Raw genomic sequence first — 19,587 nt, forward strand, 5'->3', positions numbered from 1 at the left:
ATTTAAAATAATTCAGTTATCTATTAGAAGTGATATATACTTGGCAAATAAGTGTTTTTCTTTACCTTTTAACATAAGATAACTTAAATGATGTTTAAGATTTAAATTTGGCTTAAATAACTAACTTCTTCCCTCTCCTTTTAAAAAAATTCTCTTCTCAAAAACTTCCCTTAGGTAACGGAAATCCAGGACTGGAGTGCGTCAAGCCCACATAGCGCAGCGTATGTTCTCTGGGATAATGGTGCTAAGAACCTTTACAGAGTTGGTTTTGAGGGCATGGTAAGTAGTAAGAACCACAAAAGAAAATACTGGATAGATGAAAGAAAGGAAATAATTGTATTCTTCTATTTTTTTCCCCTTGTCATCTCTCTTTGTCAAAAACAGCCATCTGAATCATCATGAATATGCACTAGGAAATTGAAAATTTAATAAACTTTCAAACTACCTTTGTTTGAACTGTTTAATAGTCAATCTAAGAATCTAAGATATAGAACCATCTATAAGGCTGCTCCTTGGCATGGACATAAAAAATAGTATTATTATGAGATTTTTGTGGTATATTTGCATTCTAGGCTTTGGTGGCTGATGAAGGTATAAATTACAGTAGGGGTTAAAATTTTTTTTTGTTTTTGAAAAATTGTTTTGTTTTTGAAGGTTACTCTAAAGTTTATTTTAATAATAAAGTATAATAGTAATTGTATAATTAATACATATACTCAAGTAGCCATTTCATGTTTCTAAAATACAGAACAACTGACCCTTCTGCTTTTTTTAAATTACAGTTTTATTGACCATATTTCTGATGCTTTGCTTTATAGTCCCTACGACTATTTTGTAACTGCTAACCTGTACTTCTCAATCCCTTCACCTTTTTGACCTTGTCCCTCAATTTAAATTATTTTTAAGGAGATTTTTTTCACTGTATTTTGAAATTGTAGTGTTGATAATTGAAAATGATTGACTTAGAAACACTTTGAATTACTAAAGTGCTTAGGAGAATAATAGTGGTGTATTCAATGGATTGCCCTATATTTCTGCATTCATGAGTCATTGTTCAAATACTGACCTCAGCTATTTAATTTATAGAATATAAATATTATATTAATGCCAACATATACCTTTTTTATCCTTTCCATCTTGAATATATTCCTCATTTAAATCTTTAAATTTCATTTTTTTCCAACTGTTTTACACCCCTCATTAGGAGAGGAAAATATTCCATTGTTCCTTTGTCTTGATTTATTTTATTTATGTATAAAAGCCAGCCAGATGACTCTAAATGCATACTTTTACTTGCCAATATTTATCATTGTATATAGCATTGAAGACCACTTTTTCTTTTTTTTTTTTAAGATTTTATTTATCTTTAGAGGGAAGGGGAAGGAGATAAGGAGAGAAATATCAATGTATGGTTGTCCCTCGTGAGTCCCTTGCTGGGAACTGGCCTGCAACCCAGGCATGTACCCTGACTGGGAATTGAACCACGATCGTGTGGTTCGCAGGCCCACACTCAATCCACTGAGCTACACCAGCCAGGGCCATTGAAGACCACTTTTTCATTATCTTCATGCCTGTCCATTTTTAAATCGTGGATTTTGTAGGATTCCTACTTATTATTAACTTGCTTCAAGTGAAGCTTTATGTGCTATATGTACTCAGGTACTTAATAAGTTTTATTTATATACTCATATTCTTTTTTAAGGCTGAGTAGTACTCCTTTGCATGGTTATGCAGTTATTTATATATTGAGATTCTGTTGATAGTTGTCCTTTTTTTTTCCTTGCAAGCAGTGTTTCAGCAAATATCCTTGTACATGTGTCTGCATGTGCATTTCCTTACGATATATTCCTAGAAGTAAATTTGCTGGGTTTGAGTATTACACTAAAACAGTTTGACCCCTGTGTATTTTTGGCTAGGATTTACCGAATGTGATGCTCTAAAGACAGAGGAGTTATAAAAGAGTTGGGTTGTCTTCCACTCTCTCTTTCGTGTGTGTGCATGTGTGTGTGTGTAAGGGAGCTCCTTTCCTTAATAGAGTAAATATATACTAATCACCTATTTATATCAGGTATTATTAGACACTTGTAATGAAATCTACTTGTAAATTTTAACAGTAGCCTCCAAGGTTGCTCTTCTAAGTTCACATTTTCTCTACTTTTTCATAGTATGACCACTGCCTTCCTATTCAGATGCTTAAATAATAATTTGTTTTCTTGTACAAGCAAAGTTATCTAAGTCATGGCGAAGTAAGGTCTAAAGTTGATGTCAATAGGAACATTAACTGGACAGAGGAATCAAAAGACTATTTTTGGTTGTATATCAAAAAATTATAGAATGATCAAATGAGTTCTTTTTTTTGGTAAAAGTATCTTTAAAACGGAAGGTGTTATGCACACGTTAAATACTAGATTTTTTTTACAGTTCCTTTTTTTAGCATGTGTTTCTGAAAATATTATAAAGATGAGGGTCGTAGTTTTTGAGGGGTGCTGTTGAAAGCCATGTTAAGTGTGACTGTTAACCCAGACCCACTCCCGATTTCTTTCGAGGGTATGTTCTGAATGAACACTTTTGCCTGTTTTAGGTACTAAGCTATACTTGATGTTTTCAAGGGTGATTTTTTTTTTCCTTCTTAGTCTGATCTGAAATGTGTTCAGGATGCCAAAGGAGGTTCTTTCTACAGAGATCACTGCCCTGTGCTAGGTGAGTTAGCAGACTCAAGAAAGTTACTGAGTAATGGGTCAGAGTTTGAGGAATCAGAAAATGTATAAATTGGACTTAAAAAAATTAGTTACCATTAAAGCTATCTGAAGAGATTCTTCTTTGGTTTTATTTTGCTTTTAAACAATTTGTTCTTTTTAAATGATTTGTGTAGACACCAACTTTTCATAGCTTTTGATTTGACATGCCATTTATGTCACAGTATATTTGAAACTTTTGTCTGTTAAGCGTAAACTTACGTGATTGAAAAATTCTGTGTTAAATGTTACCTCTCTTATGCTGTTGAGAATAGGATATGACAATTTAAGTTTATGCAATTCTTAAAATTTCTGTAAAGATGCCTTCCAAATACAAGAACAGCCCCAAGATTAAGGTAATATAATGAATAAAATTTCACATACTGTTAAAAAAAAAGAACAAGAAAACCAAAACTACCTTCATTTTATAGATTCTTTATTGTTGCCTTTATTAACATTTATCACATTATTCTGATTAAGCCTTTAGTTTCTGAATGCTTTTCTTTCTCATACGAACTCTGTTCTTCTTTTCCAAATCACTGGATTTGCCTTTTTGCTAAAATGTACTCTTTTCAGTCAAAAAGTGCTCTTTTCTTGCATATGATACCTTAATTTTATTAAAAAAGGAGAATGTAGAAGTACTATGTTTTTGCTAAGAGCATCCATTTTTCTTAGTATTAGAAACTTTCTTGTTTTGTGCCTTGCCTTCACAAGAAAAACAGCATCAACATATACATTTGGATCCCTCATTGTAGTATTTCATGATCATGAATCCTTTATCCCAGAACAACTTTTGAAAATAATGTAGGGAATGGGCTTTGAAATCTTTCAAAATGCTCTTAAGGCCAGTATCACAAAAATGATCGGTAGAAAGTACTACAAAGCACTTCAGAGAAAAAAGTAGTTCCAAGGCTCTTTTTCCTAAGCTTTGGTTAGTTATCGTGGCTCTGATGCAGTGATAATCGGAAAGTCATCCAGGCAGAAAAGTGAATATTTTCAACATCCAGAACTTTCTGTTCTGATACACCGTTACATAGTCTTTTATAGATTTTACTCCTGTTTAATCTTTATTATAAATCCTCACATTATTTTAGTCTTTGAGCCTGGTGTTTGTTTTTTATTTTTTTTAAAGCTTTTTAGTTCTAGAATTTGATATATTATATTCTCAAAACATTTTAGATTAGATATTAATTGAAACTAAAAATCTAGAGCTTGTTCTTGTTTAAAAATAATGTAGTTGCATATTGTTGCTATGACATTCCTTTTCCATTGTCAACTCTCTCTGCCATTACAGGTGAGCAGAATGGCAATAGGAATCCTGGTGGGTTGCAGATTGGTGACCTGGTGAATATAGATCTTGACCTAGAAATTGTACAGTCTTTGCAGCACGGTCATGGAGGATGGACTGATGGCATGTTTGAGACTTTAACTACAACTGGAACTGTTTGTGGCATTGATGAAGATCATGATATTGTAGTACAGTATCCAAGTGGCAATAGGTGGGTGATACTTCTTAATTTTCAGTAATGCAAATAAAACTAGAGAAAAGAGCCTTAAAAAAGCAAATCATGTTATACAGCCAAAAGACTGTTAAAGATAGCTCTCAGAAGGTAAAAATTAAGAATATGTGGATAAGGTGGAGAGGAACAAATGGCAAGAAGTGTGTGTAGCCATGAATTTACTTGAATATCTTTATGTTACAATGTTCTGTGGCTTTTTTCCTTCAGAGAGCAGAATATATCATATCATCATTAGGTCCAAGTTTAGCAAAAAACTGTGTTCATAATTGACTATCAGTCTATCCTTAATGAGGAGGATAAAATTAAAACTCTTCTGGCCCATATCGCCAGGGTTATTCTGGTAACAGCTCTTCCTGCCACACACACACACACACACACACACACACACTAATCCTTATCAGCAACACAGAATTGTATGCATCTCCACACTTGTGTTCCTTTGCACATACCATTCTCTTCATGCGGAGTACCCTTTCATCTTTTATTCCCTTTCTTTCTGGGCTAACTCATCTGCATCCTATAAATATTGAGCTCATCTAGTTTGGGAACCTTTCTTCTTCTGCCCTCCTGGTGCGTGCACACATTATTCATCTATTAAAATGTTCATTGATTTGATTTCTAGGTTGTGAGTATTTTGGAGACTGGGCCTGTTTCATTCATTCATTCATTCATTCGTTCATTCATTCATTTTTAGAAGGGGGGAGAGGAAGAAAGACAGGGAGAGAAACATTGATATGAGAGAGAAACATCAATTGGTTGCCTCTCATACGAGCCCCGACTGGGACTGAACCCACAACCCAGGCACATGCCCTGACCAAGAATCGAATGGGTGACCTTCCACTTTGCGGGATGATGCCCAACTAACTGAGCCACATTGGTCAGGTTCCTGTGTCTTTTATCTGTTTGCTCTTAAGGATCAAAAATATGTCTAAAGTACTTGTATGTTTATGGTATTTTAAAGAAAAAGCAGTAGTGAAATAGAATAATAACATGATATTGACATGTACATAAACTATTTTATTCCTTTAAAATTTTTTTCAATTACAGTTCACATTCAGTGTTACTTTGTATTAGTTGTAGATATATAGCATAGTGGTTAGACAATCATACTTTCCAAAGGGTTCCCCCTAATATTTCCAGTACCCATCTGGCATCTTACATAGTCATTACAATATTATTGACTATATTTCCTATGCTGTACTTTACATCCCTGTGACTGTTTTGTAATTTACCAATCTGAACTTCTTAATCCCTTCATCCAGGAGTAACTGGATCAGGAGTAACTGTTTTCATCCAGTTAATCCTGAGGTTCTTTAGGGGAAGTGGTCATATAGAGAATAAGAAAAATTAACATTTAGTTGTTTACCAAAATACAGAGTTAGCTCTGTGTTTAAATCTTATACACATGATCATATCAAGAGATGCAGAAAAAGCATTTGACAAAAATCTAACACCCTTTTATGATAACAACTCTAATAACTAGGAACAGAAGGAAACTTCTTTAGCCTGATAAAGGGCATTTGTGAAAACCCCACAGGTAACATCATACTCAACGGTGAAAGAAAATAAATGCTTTTCCCTTGAGATCATGAACAAAACAAGATTGACTCTTTTCTCCACTTCTACTCAGAATTGTCCCAGAGAGTTCAGCTGGGACAGTTAGGCAGGAAAAAGAAGCAAAGGAAGATGAGAAAGGAAGAAGTGAAACCATCTCTATTTACAAATGATATGGTCTTGTTCATAGAAAAACCTAAGGAATTCATAAAATATTAGAACTAATAAATGAATTTAGTAAAGTTGTAGGATATAAGACTAATAGAGAAAAATAATTTGGGTTTCTGTACATCAGCAATGAAAAGTCTGAAAATCAAATTAAGGGAACAATTCCATTTATAATGGCATCACAAAAAAATAAAATATTTAATAAATTTAGCCTGAAAAAATACAAGACTTATACACTGAAAACTACAAAACATTGTTGAAGGAATCAAAGGAGACCTAAATAAATGGAAAGACATCTTATGTTTATAGATTGGAAGTTAATGTTGTTTAGAAGGTGTATTAGTTTCCTAGGGTTACCATAACAAATTTCCACAAACTGGGTGGCTTAAAACAAGAGAAACTTATTTTTTCACAGTTTTGGAAATGAGAAGTCTGAAGTCAAGGTGTTGGCAAGATTGAGCTCTTTTAGGGGACTCTGAGGGAGAATCTGTTCCATACCTTTTCTTACCTTCTGGTGGTTGCTAGCAGTCTTGGTTTTCTTTGGCTTTTGTAGAATCATCGCTTATTTCTCTGCCTCTGTCTTCACTGGCCTTCTCCCGTGTGAGTTGATGTGTCACAGTGTCTTCACCTGACCTTTTTCCTCTGGGTACAAATTTTATTTTCATATGCATTCAAAACAGGGAAATCATTTGATACTGAGAGCCACATAAATAATCCTTCAGTCCACAATTTTATTTTCATTGAGCCAACATTTGTAGCTTAAGCATCCGTGAGGAAGGAGCCCTGCGAAGACATAGAAGGAAATTAATTAAGCTCCTAGAAATTCTAAAGTTTTTTACATAGAAAGTAATCAAAAGTTGTTTTTACATGACTTCTTATAAGGATAGCAGTCATTGGATGTAGGGACCACCCTAATTTAGTATGACTTCATTTTTAACTTGATTACATCTGTAATATCCTGTTTCTAAATATGGTCACTTTCAGGAGACATCAGTGTTTATTAGGATGTTAACATATCTTTGGGGGTGGGGCATAATTCAACATATAACAGATGGCAGTATTCCCCAAATTAATGAACAGAGCCAGTGCAATCCCTGTCAAAGTCCTAGTGACCTTTTTACAGAAATTGGCAGGCTGATTCTAAAATTTATATGGAAATTCAAGGGTTCTAGAATAGCCAAAATGTGGGGGTGACTTCTTCCCGAGTTCCCCCCACCCCGTGCCATGGACACGTGTGAATGAGTAAATATATGGCCGAGACATGATGAGATGTGTTTGGGGAGGAGGATTGGGCTGTGGCCAGTTTCTCAGGGGAGACAAAGGCCCCGAGCGCCCTCATCCATAACCTTTTATTGGGTTGTAATACACAGGAATACAGGGTGGCAAGGATCAAACAGTAGATAACATTATAAAGAGATCTGAGGGCTTCAGAGTCTGAGTCAGTGACTGCCAAGAAGAGAGTTGCAGAAACTTTGGGAGAGGTACTCATTTCCTCTCAGACCCTTATCATATGAATGAAAGCACTCTTAGCAGATTTCACAGGTTAATCAGCAAGTCTTTGTGGTGCCATATTTTTCCCCAGGACACACTCTAGCAAGGCAAGGAGCTGCACCTCTCCCCAACAGGTATTCAGGCTTGAGGGGATTAGAGCCAGGAAACGCTTCTCCCAGAGGACCTGGGGACTCGGGTTTTGTCAAAGCAGGGGGAGTCCATTGCTCTTTGCTGCAGCCTCCCCCCAGTCCTTCCATGAAGGCCTCCCAAGTGATGGAGTCTGGCTTAGGTTGCCCCCCCCCCCCCCCACTGTGAGGGGTCTTACCCGGCACTGACTTCCAACCAAGCTTTGGGGGCAGGGAGAGGAACTGAGGCAGCGTTTGCTACCAGAGACAAGCTTTGTCTCCTGCGACTGGCATTCCAAACGTTGTCTCTCGCCCTTAGCCACAAGGGGTAGAGATGCAATTCCTAAAATCAGGCAGAGTGGTCTACAACACCAAAACAATTTGAAAGAAAAGAATAAAATTTGGAGGACTCACACTTTTTGATTCCAAAATTCACCACAAAACTATAGTAGTCAAACAGTGTATTACTGACATAAAGATAGACGTGGAGATTGATGGACTAGAATTGAGAGTTCAGAAATAAGCCCTTGCATTTAGGGTCAGTTGATTTTAGATAAGGGCCCAACACAATTCAGTGAGGAAAGAGTAGTCTGTTCAACAAATAATGCTGACAGTATATACAAATAGCAAGTCATTATGTTGTACACTTGAAACAAATATGTTTAATGTCAATTATACCTCAATTTAAAAAATATAAATAAAGTGACAGTAAAGAGTTAACAGTGCTGAGTTAACCAGGTATCAGCATACAAAAGAATGAAGTTGGACCCCTGCTATATACCATGTAGAAATATGAGTCACAGATATAAATGTAAGAGCTAAAACTGTAACACTCTTTGAACCTAACCAGGATCTCTCTTTTAAGAACTGACCCAGAGTTCAGGAACATTTTGCAGGAGGCTGGCCCCTTATTTTGTAGATTTTCCTTCAAATGCAGAGTGAGTGAGAGGCTGCTGTCAGCAATGGTTGCTAGCCTTAGGCCCAGTTAACCCTCAGGAGTCCTTCTTGGCAGATTATCTTGATTCTCAAGTTCACATACTTTGCGTTTCTGAAATGTCTTAATTTTTAACAGTGACTGTATATTATTTTTTATTTTTATTTTTTAATCCTCACCTGAGGGTATGTTTATTGATTTTAGAGAGAGAAAGGTGGGGAGAGAGGGAGAGAAAGACACACACACATCAGTGTGAGAGAGAAACATCTATTGGTTGCCTCCTGCATGCACCCTGACTGGGGATCAAACCTGCAACCTAGGTATGTGCCTGACCAGGAATTGAACCCGCAACCTTTTGGTGTATGGGATGACGCTCTAACCAACTGAACCACCTGGCTAGGGCTATAACAGTTTTTTAACAAGCAGAGGATAATAAATCTACAGAGAAGTATATCAGGGTGATGAGATTATGATGATTCTTTTTCTAAATTTGTATTTTAAAATTATAAAAGGAAATATAAACAATTCAGGACGTAATTGAAAATGATTGCTTTGCTTTTTTGATGGGTTATAAAGCTTTTTTCCCCTGGAGTGCTTAACAAAATATGTTATATTAAAATCAAACTTACCCATTTTGAGTTGTGGCTCTGATCCTTAGGTGGACTTTCAATCCTGCCGTTCTCACTAAAGCAAACATTGTCCGAAGTGGAGACGCTGCTCAGGGTGCAGAAGGAGGCACCTCACAGTTTCAAGTGGGTGATCTCGTACAAGTCTGTTACGATCTGGAAAGAATTAAACTTCTGCAAAGAGGACATGGAGAATGGGCTGAAGCTATGCTCCCAGTAAGTATACATAAAATAGTTTCGGACTAGCAGTTATACCATGTTTATATGGAGTTTTTTTTTTTTGGAAGGGTCTTCCAGTAAAGACAGGAGGACCTACTAGACAAATTCAAAAAGAGATGTAAGGACTAGTTTTTAAAAAAACTTTAATTTTAGAAATTAAATTAGCATACTCATTGTGCTCTTCATTGGTAGACAGGCATACTTATGCCTTTTATTTTCTAATTTCATTAAATAAGCCAGGGAGGGTCCAAAAAAGGCTACAGTTAATATTTTTTGATAGAGCTATTAGTGGACCATGTAATGTAGGGGTAAGGCATTAATTGGGAATAAATACTATTATTGAAAATCAAAATATTAGTGAAGAAAAGAGGGCAAAAGGAAGAACAACAGAATGACAAATTTCAATATTGTACATAGTAGGGAACCAATAGACAATATATTTATTTATTTGTTCGTTTATTTTTAAAAAGATTTTATTTATCTTTAGAGGGGAAGAGAAAGAGAGAGGGAGAGAAATACTAATGTATGGTTGCCTCTCATGTGTCCCCTGCTGGGAACTGGCTTGCAACCCAAGCATGTGCCCTGACTGGGAATTGAACTGTGATCCTTTAGTTCATAGGCCAGTGCTTAATCCACTGAGCTACACCAGCTAGGGCTATTTGTATTTTTTTAAAGGAGAGAATATGGGTATTTATGTAAGGGTATTCGTGTAAATGTATCTATTTGGAAAATATATTGTAGTTTAATATAAAGCTTTACTATAAACTTTATATTTAAAAGAGAAAAACAGTAGATTAACCATAAAGTTAAAAAAATAAGTGTTTGTATATAAAAAAGGGAACACAATGTCAGGAACACAGATAGAAGGGAGACATTTGTATATGTCTTGTTTTATAGATTTGATTCGAAACCATGTCTTTCATACAATTTTAAAACAAAATTAAAAATGAAACTCCTAAAAGTATAAAAATGAAACAAACCAAAATACGTTTCCTGTTAACACAACCATACAGAAAGGAAGTTCCAACTGATTTTTAAACACAGTAATTTGTCTTTATATGCTTATAGGAGAAATATAGCCTACAGAACGACATAGAAAAAAATATTTAACAATTTTTAGAAATCTAGTTGTTTGTGGTAGTGTTGCTATGATTTTGAGATTATTGTTTGTTTAATATGACAAAAAATGAGTAGTTACAGATAATTCTAATTCTTTTATTTCCACTGATCTTAAGAACCAGAATGATCAGAGTTGAAAGAGGAGATACAGATGTAATATACAAAGAGATTATGTAAAAACCCTATACTTGCATTTATTTTTATCTTTTAAAGATTTGTTAATTAATTTTTTTAGAGAGAGGGGATGGGAGGGAGATAGAGAAGGAGAGAAACACTAAACTATGCCTCTTGTACACATCCTGACTGGACCAGGGACTGAACCCATAACCCAAGCACGTACCCTGACTGGGAATCGAACTGGTAGCCTTTTTGCTTTGCAGTGCCCAACCAACTGAGCCACACTGATTAGGGCTGTTTTATCTTTTAAAACAAAGTAACCTCCCCTCCCTCCGCCTTTCTTAGCTTTGTATATGACACGGCCTAGAAATAGTGACCATTCCAGTAACAATAACCAACATTATTGCCCAGCTGATGGTCCTGGAATATCTTCTCCTTCTGTAAAGAACTAGGGATCTTTGGAGAAATGGCTAATTCTAGCTCTTTTATAGGAAGTGAACAGATACCAGATAGCAAGGAAGTTACCAGAAATTTCTAGGTCATGTTAAAAGTAATCTGGCAGCCGACTTGCAGGATGTCTTACAGAGACAGATGAAACTGTTAAACTATCAACTAGAAAAATTCACATTGTAAGAAACTATAGGACAAATTACCTTGTTTCTTTAACAGATAATTTCCAAAGGAGAAAAAAAACTGTATACATTTTATTTGAAGCTTAATTTAAACAAACTAAAAATAATTATTTATGAAGCAATTGGGAATTTGAACATTGACTGGTATTTTATGTATTATTGATCATTTTGAGTGGGTTGATAACGGTACTGGGTTATGTATTTAACAAGAGTTTACATAATGAAATAATATAGGAGGGGATAATGGGTATGGGAAAACAAGATTGGCCACGAGCTGATAATTGTTAAATCACATTGATGAGTACATAAAGATTCAATATACTATTGTCTACTTTTCTGTTTGAGATTTGCTATAATGATCAATTAAGGAGGAAAAAAAAGGATGGAGCTTCACAGAGTTTGAGACGGTGGTGGAAAATTTCTAATGAGAAGTGAAAACGTCTAATGAGAATTTAAAATTGGTGTGTACTGGGGGGCGAACTACAAAGCATGGCTAGAGAAGTACTGCATATTTTCAAGTCTTTTGAAATAAGATGATAGTTGTCATTGGGGATTAAAGATTCAAAAAAGAAGAGTAAAAAACCAAAAGAATAAATTTTGGGAGAATGAACAGGTTGAGAGATCTGAGGAAGGACAAGAGCCCGTGAGTGTAGAAAGGGGAGGAACAGACAGAAAGATTAGACTGTCATCCAGAAATTCAGGGAACAGTTTGAAGAAGTCAAGGTCAGATGCTATAGAGAAGTCAAAAAAAAAGTCAAGAGCAGTTTCTTCTCTGTGTTAGGAAGTGGTCAGATAATATTACTATTCTTCAATTTTCTGGTATTTTTATTTGCTGTTGTGTTGTGTTTAAGAGAATGAATTTTGAAACTGAGTTTGAAATGGGGCAAATACTAGCAGTTAACTTTCAGGGTTATGGTGTTGGGTGGGTCAGTACAAAGTTCTTAGAACCATTGTGCTACAAACAGCATACCAGTATGACAGAAGAATTTTTTAAACATTCAGTTTCTGACTATTTAGTCAGGGGGACTGACCATTTTTCCCTTAGATTGCCAAAAAAAAAGACAACAGCCAACCCCACAAAACTGATCAGTGTGAATGCCTTGTCTTGAACCATAAATATATAGATCATATAATAGAATTGCATCTTATTGGTCATGAGTTGCATCTTTTCGCACAATGAGGTTGCGTCTGATTGCTTAGTACTTGGTACCAGAAATTCTTATTTACAAGTATAGGCACCTGATTTTTTAAAAAATATCACTTTGGAACAAAAAGGGTAGGTAATTATTTTTTTCCTAAGTCAATCACAATTATACCTTTTTTATCAGTTTGGTGAAAAATATAACATAGTTTTTGGTGTGTTGCCAAATTTTAATAATTAGTTAATATGTGCCATGAAATGAAAAAGGTTGAAAGTCACTGTTTTAAAACATTAGAACAGCCCTGCCTGGTGTGGCTGTCAGTTGGACATTGTCCCATAAACTGAGGTTGCTGGTTTGATTCCTGGTCAAGGCACATGCCTGGGTTGCAGGTTTGGTCTTGGTCAGTCAGGGCGAATATGAGAGGCAACCAGTCAGTGCTTTTCTCTCACACGATGTTTCTCTACCTCTTTTTCTCCCTCCCTACCTCTCTCTCTAAAACCGATAAGCATGTCCTCTGGTGAGTAAAAAAACAGTCTTAAAAAAAAAACATTAGAACAGCACTTGCCACATGGTAAAAACTGCTGTTGCTGATTGTGTCTATACCTAATTGCCCTTTTTATATTACATTTAATAGGCATGTTATTTCTACACACTTAAGTTTTTGAATCAGGCATGATTCTAAAAGGATTTAAACATGGTTGTAAACTTTGAGCCCTTTTTTTTATTTCATTTTTAAATTAGAAATCAGACTTTATATTTTTAGGCTAGATTGATGATGGATTTTGTACTGCTTGAGCTGTAAGTTCTCAAGATGTATCTTTTGGGTTAAAAAAATAGGTTGAATATTCAAAAGCAAAATTTTGTGAACTGTATTAATAAGATAGATTCGTGATTTATTATATTTTTGTGGAAGTATAATAGTTTTACTTTATTAAAATATTTTAAAGATAATTTTTAATGTTTGTAATGAATGAATAACTCATTGAATATGATTATCCTTTAAAATTTTTTCTTTAAGAACAAAGAAAAATAAATTTTTTAAACATGTAAAAACCGGTGATTGATTTTTATGGCATTTACTTTGGACTTGGAAACATTAATCTAATTTTTAAAAAGACTTTAGGTAAAGTTGGCCGAGTACAACAGATTTATTCAGACAGTGACTTAAAGGTGGAAGTTTGTGGTACGTCTTGGACATATAATCCAGCAGCAGTTTCCAAAGTGGCATCTGCAGGATCAGCCATTAGCAATGCATCTGGTGGTATGTTTGTTTCATTTTCCTTTAAAAATAATGTGATTTACATTAGAACTTTTGCTAATTCCTCATTTCTGATATACTGGTAATGTTGTATGTTTTCTCCCAGATCACATAACTTTGCTTGAATGTTAACTACCTTTTCAGCTTTTACAAAACTTTTTTTTCTTTTTCATACAATGAACAACCTTTGTTCTGGTTGAGGTATGCACTGGAAAAATTCCATAAGTATGTGCTTTTTCTTGGATGTATTGAGAGCTTCTCCACCTCAAATCTAAGATATCTAAAAGTCAACATTCTCCTCTCAAAGAACCATCACTTTCTGGAGACTGTTTTCATTTTCAACATTATTGCTGGCAGATGCCTTTCTTTCTGAATATTTTTACATCTCAGCCATATTTTTTCTTTTGCTATTTACCGAGAGTTACTATACATGTCACAATGAATAGAAAATCATGTTGAGATGTGAATATGCTGGATACTGAGTACACCCAAGCCCAGTCTTTCCTTCTTATGCTCCAGCTTTATGTATACAAACTTAGTCCATTCTACAACAAATTATAAGTTCCCGATGTATATTGTTGTCATCCAGAAAGGAAGGCAGGACCATAACACTAAATGGTAAGAAAGTAAAGGAAACATACAGTGACCTTCAGTTTTATTTTGTACTGCATTCTCCTTCCTCCGCTTCTCTCTCTTCTTACCTGCTGTAATTTGCTGGTGTGCTTAAAGTTTAAGTCAGGTGGTGTTTATTTTTATTGTGAAGTTAGATGGCATCACTGGTCTGTGAAATCACTCTGTGATTTCTTTGCTTTCCACTAAGGAGATCCAAGAATTAAGTAATAGAACAGGGCCGGTTCTCTACTTATTAATGCTATTTAGAAAAAAATATTCAGGAAAGGGTCTGTAAATCTCTAGTTCTTTCTTGTTTTAGTCTAAACTGATCAACTGGCACCTTTGAAGTAATGTTGTCAACACTTATATAGATGTCCATTTTCAACTGAAAATTGGTTTGTCACTAAAATATTTCCCCTGACATTATAGAGATTACATTTCTTTTGAATCAAAATCGTTGATGTTGATTTATTCTAAGGTCTGTAGCATTGAGCTCAGAATCAGTGTGGTGGTATGCTTAAAACCTGAAAGGAAGTTTGTATCATTACAGTAGACCTATTGTGATGTGTTCATTTCTACTATCTTTGGTATGATTTCTACCTCTTGAATTATTATTGTAACTTCATACTTTTTCTGAAATTTTAACTTGAGATACATGCATTGGAGAAAACTGGGAATACTTATGAGATCAAATATAATGCATCTTTATGTACCATATTTTGCTGGGTATAATGTGCACTTTTTTGCCCAAATTTTTGAGGGAAAAATAAGGATGCACATTATACAGGGGTAGCACCTGAAATGCTTTGTATCTGTTCTTGTGTTTTGTAATGATTTGTTATGTAAAATTTCTTATACCATAATATGTTAAAAAATAAATGCTAAAATTCTTTAGAGAGAGGGGAAGGGAGGGAGAGAAACATCAGTGTGTGGTTGCATCTCATGTGCCCCCTACTGGGGACCTGGCCTGCAACTCAGGTATGTGCCCTGACTGGGAATCGAACTGGCAGCCCTTTGGTTCAATGGCTGGCACTCAATCCACTGAGCTATTCCAGCCAGGGCGCTAAAATTCTTTTATAATATAAAAACCAAGCATCTAAATATAAGTAAATAAAAAATTGAATTAAAAAATTTAAATGAGAGCCCTGGCTAGTGTAGCTAAGTGGATTGAGCACAGGCCTGCGAACCAGAGGATCGTGGTTCGATTCCTAGTCAGGGCATATTCCTGGGTTGCAGACCAGTTCCTTGCAGGCCACTTCCCAGCAGGGGATGCACAAAAGGCAACCATACATTGATGTTTCTCTCCCTCTCTCCTTCCCTTCCCCTCTAAAGATAAATAAATAATCTTTTAAAAAAAATTTAAATGAAAGATTTTTTTTCCTGAAAGTTGGGGCCAAAAACATGGTTATACATTATACATGGGAGTGCATTGTACATGGAAAAATATGGTATATATACTTATATATGTAGTAGTAATTATAACTTGCATAGTAGAAAAATAATGTTAATGATAGAAATAATAAAAAAGGAAGAGTATATATTATAGGCATATGGTTAATGCTTATCTGTTAGTAGTTAAAGTTTGAAACCTTCCTATATTAGCAGCTTTATTTGATGCTTTACAGAAAGACTCTCCCAGCTCTTGAAGAAGTTATTTGAAACCCAAGAATCTGGTGACCTCAATGAAGAATTAGTTAAGGCTGCTGCCAATGGAGATGTTGCTAAAGTGGAAGATTTGCTAAAAAGACCAGATGTGGATGTGAGCATTTTAAAAATTATTTTGAAACATACTAAAATAGAATAGTATAATGAACTTTATATTTTGCCAGATTACTTAAATAATTATTAAGACTTTGCTACATGTACTTTTTAGTTCTTTGTTTTTCTAAGATGTTTTAAAGAAGACAGCAGTCAGCATTTTTCAGTGTGCATTTCAAAAAGATACAGAAATTTTCTTATTTTAGCACTGTGATCTTTTTTATTTTATGATTGACAGAATTTACACTTAGGATTTTAAGTGCTTAGTGTCCTTTTGGGAAATTCAGTGAGTTTTTTCCATGTAAATGTTATTATGTGCTTTAAGTAGATTTTAGTAAATATTATAAGCAATTTTCTTTTCTTTTAAAAACATTTAATCTAAACTTTTTACCCTCCACTCCCTGTGAAAGTTAACTATTTCATAGTTTGTGAGGCAGATAAATTGGAGGTCATGTACTTTGTAAGTCTTAATAGTTTATGTTGTAATCTTACTGTTCACATAAGCCATAGTTTAAATGAGCCATTTTGGTTCTCAGTCGTACATTGGCTTTGTCATGCACCAATATGATGTTCAGTGCCTGCCAAGATTGTAAGTAGAGTGGCAGCCCCTGTGTTATGAGGGCTTTGTATGTAAATATGCTAGACAGTTTAAAGATCTATAATTGTAAGGTATAAACATCTTACTCCTATGAGCTCACATAGCATTTTAGGTTTTTTTGAGAGATATCAATTACAGCAGCACAACAAAGTAGTTTATTGATTGGCCATAAGATATGTCACAACTTGTTTCCAATATTAAAGTGCCAGTGTTTTTGTGTTTGAAACAATAGTCAGACTTCTATTATATTTGCTCAGGCAGATTTACATTTTATTATATTTATTTTTTTAAAGATTTTATTCATTTTTAGAGAGAGGGAAAGAAAGACGGAAAGAAACATCAGTGTGTGGTTGCCTCTCACAATCTCCCCACTGGAGACCCGGTCCACAACCCAGGCATGTGCCGTGACTGGGAATCGAACCAGCGACCCTTTGGTTCACAGGACCATGCTCAATCAATCCACTGAACCACACCAGCTGGGGCATATTATATTTAATTTTTGAACTATTTATTTATCTGCATTACTTTTTAACAATACCATACATTCTAAAAATTTTTAAAAACAAACAGTTCTACAAAATTTATTAGGAAAAATGTCATCTCCTTCTCAGCCTTATTGTCCCATTCTTCAGAGGCAACTATTTTCACCTTTATAACCCTTCCAAACAAGCTTTTCATGTCAGAGTGCCAGTCTTCAGATGTCTGGTGATCCTTGGTTGTCCATTTATCTACAGTAGTGGTCAGTAAAAGGCTTGTTTGGAAGGTTTTTTTGTGTTTCTGGGTTTGTTAACTCTGGAATTCACTATACGGTGGTCTAGTTGGATGTTTCTTGGGTTATTCCTCAATATTGATCATTAGGTTTTTTGCCTTGGTCTGGTCTGTCTGTAGAAAGACCTCTCAATTCTCCTGCTGGATATAAACCTGGCTGCCAACCTTATGAATTTTGATTAAGGGAAGATGGCCTAGGTTTTTTAGCATTTGGTATGTAATACTTACAGAGGAGTTCTGTGTAGTACTTTGTCCCACCCTTAACAGTGGCTAATGACTCTCATCCATTTTCTGAGAATAAACTTTCAGGTTTCTGTTAGTGTGAGGAGTAGCTCAGCTGTGCTGCGTGGGAGAATCCAGGGTTCTAAATGCTTTTTAATCAGACTGTCAACCAATGCTTTTGTGTTTAGCACCCATCACATTACTCCTGTATTCAGAGGTCATCAATTCTGAGCCTTTTGGGTTGTTTTCTAATGTTTCTCACCGCAGGTTTAGGTCTGCTGTCCAACTTCTTGTGCATGTTTCTGTATGTATGTGTATGTGTATGGTTTCAGTGTTGCTAGTTCTAGTTATCTTTGTGGATTGAAGCTTAAAAGAAAATAAAACTTTACTCTTGTTTTAGTATGATGCCATAAATAATGACAGTAAATACAACCCATCCTTTAATTGAAAGAACACTCTTAGAAGGATATACTTTCTTTTTTAAAAGGTTTATTGAGGTATGGTTGTTTTGTACCACGAATACAAATACAATGATATGCTTTTAAAGTCTCATAATACTAAAGAAAATTTCCAGCTCTTCTAATGTGATTTTTCCCCCCTTTAGTTTTCTTGGTTATGTATCTGTATCCTCTTGATTTTTTAATGTCAAGAATTCTTGAGCATCTCTAATTGAAGTTTTTTATCCCCAAAGTTTTCTTTTTCTCTTACCATTCTGGGTTGTAAAGTTCTTTTTTATTAAAGTATAGTTGATGTACAATATTATATTAGTTTTAGGTATATAACATAGTGATTTGCCATTAATATGTCTTATGAAGCGATCACCATGAAAAGTCTAGTAACCCTCTGTCACTGTACAGTTATTGTGATATTACTGATTATATTTCCTATGCTGTACTTAACATCCCTGTGATTTATGTTATAACCATAAGTTTGTATCTCTTTATGCTCTTCACATTTTTGCCCATCCCCTCACTGCCCAACCCTCTAGCAACTATCATTTTATTCTCTGTATCTATGAGTCTGTTTGTTTTGTTTGTTCATTTGTGTAGTTTTTCAGATTCTGCAGAGTGAAATAATACACAGTATTTGTCCTTCTCATACTTATTTTACTTAATGTAATATCCTCTGGGTCCATCCATGTTGTCTCAGATGGCAAGATTTTTTTATGACTGAGTAACATTCCATTGTGTATGTGTGTATTGCTTATCTGTTCATCTATCAATGGACACCTAGTAGGTTGCTTCCATATCATGGCCATTGCAGATAATGCTGCAGGGAACATGGGGGTGCGTAGATCTTTTCAAATTAGTGTTTTGTTTTCTTTTTAAAATTTTTATTATATTTTCTATTTTTTACCTTAAATTTTTTTTAAACTTACAGGTTACATTTGATATTATTTTGTATGAGCTTTAGGTGTATAGCATAGTGGTGAGACAATTGTGTACTTTACAAAGTTTCCAGTACCCAACTGGAACCATACATAAGTGTTTTCTTACTATGGATGAGCACCCAGAAAAGGAATTACTGGGTCCTTCTTTATCTCATTACAGCCTGTATGTATTTATTTATTTATTTTTTTATAACATGGATGGGGGCAGTAGTTATATGTGAAATCTCTGCCTTTTCCTCAAATACGTTGTTATTAAAAGTAAGTCTACTTAAAAATATTTTTTATTTTTTAGTTACAGTTGACATATAACACTATATTTGTTTCAGGTGTGCAACCCAGTGATTAGACACTTGGTAAAACTTACATGGGGATCACCCTGATATATCTTGTACCCAGCAACACCATACATAGTTATTACAATATCATTGACTGTATTCCCTATGCTGTACTTTTTACATCACTGTGACTGTTCTTTAACTACTAATTTGTACTTCTGAATCCCTTCACCTTTTCCGCCCATTTTCCCAACCCCCTTTCCTATCTGGCAGCCATCAAACATGTTCTCTGTGTCTGCGAGTCTGTTTCTGGTCTATTTGTTT

General features: G+C 34.9%; 1 protein-coding gene and 1 non-coding gene across 2 annotated transcripts in view; one reads left to right on the plus strand and one right to left on the minus strand.

The window, feature by feature from the left end:
- The window catches only part of MIB1 (MIB E3 ubiquitin protein ligase 1), a 128,608-nt gene that overhangs the window by 33,637 nt on the left and 75,384 nt on the right, over positions 1-19,587 (plus strand). Inside the window, exons 4-9 of the mRNA XM_037161549.2 lie at positions 175-279; positions 2,634-2,700; positions 4,030-4,234; positions 9,186-9,369; positions 13,499-13,643; positions 15,878-16,011. Coding sequence (XP_037017444.1) covers positions 175-279; positions 2,634-2,700; positions 4,030-4,234; positions 9,186-9,369; positions 13,499-13,643; positions 15,878-16,011 — 840 coding nt within the window. The remainder of the gene's footprint in view (positions 1-174; positions 280-2,633; positions 2,701-4,029; positions 4,235-9,185; positions 9,370-13,498; positions 13,644-15,877; positions 16,012-19,587) is intronic.
- Positions 9,438-9,500, minus strand: LOC119061119 (U7 small nuclear RNA). The gene has a single exon (XR_005084727.1). It is a non-coding gene; the product is annotated as a U7 small nuclear RNA (small nuclear RNA).

The sequence above is a fragment of the Artibeus jamaicensis genome, unplaced genomic scaffold (genome assembly GCF_021234435.1).
Source record: "Artibeus jamaicensis isolate MK-2021 breed Jamaican fruit bat unplaced genomic scaffold, CSHL_Jam_final contig_354, whole genome shotgun sequence".
NCBI lineage: Eukaryota > Metazoa > Chordata > Mammalia > Chiroptera > Phyllostomidae > Artibeus > Artibeus jamaicensis.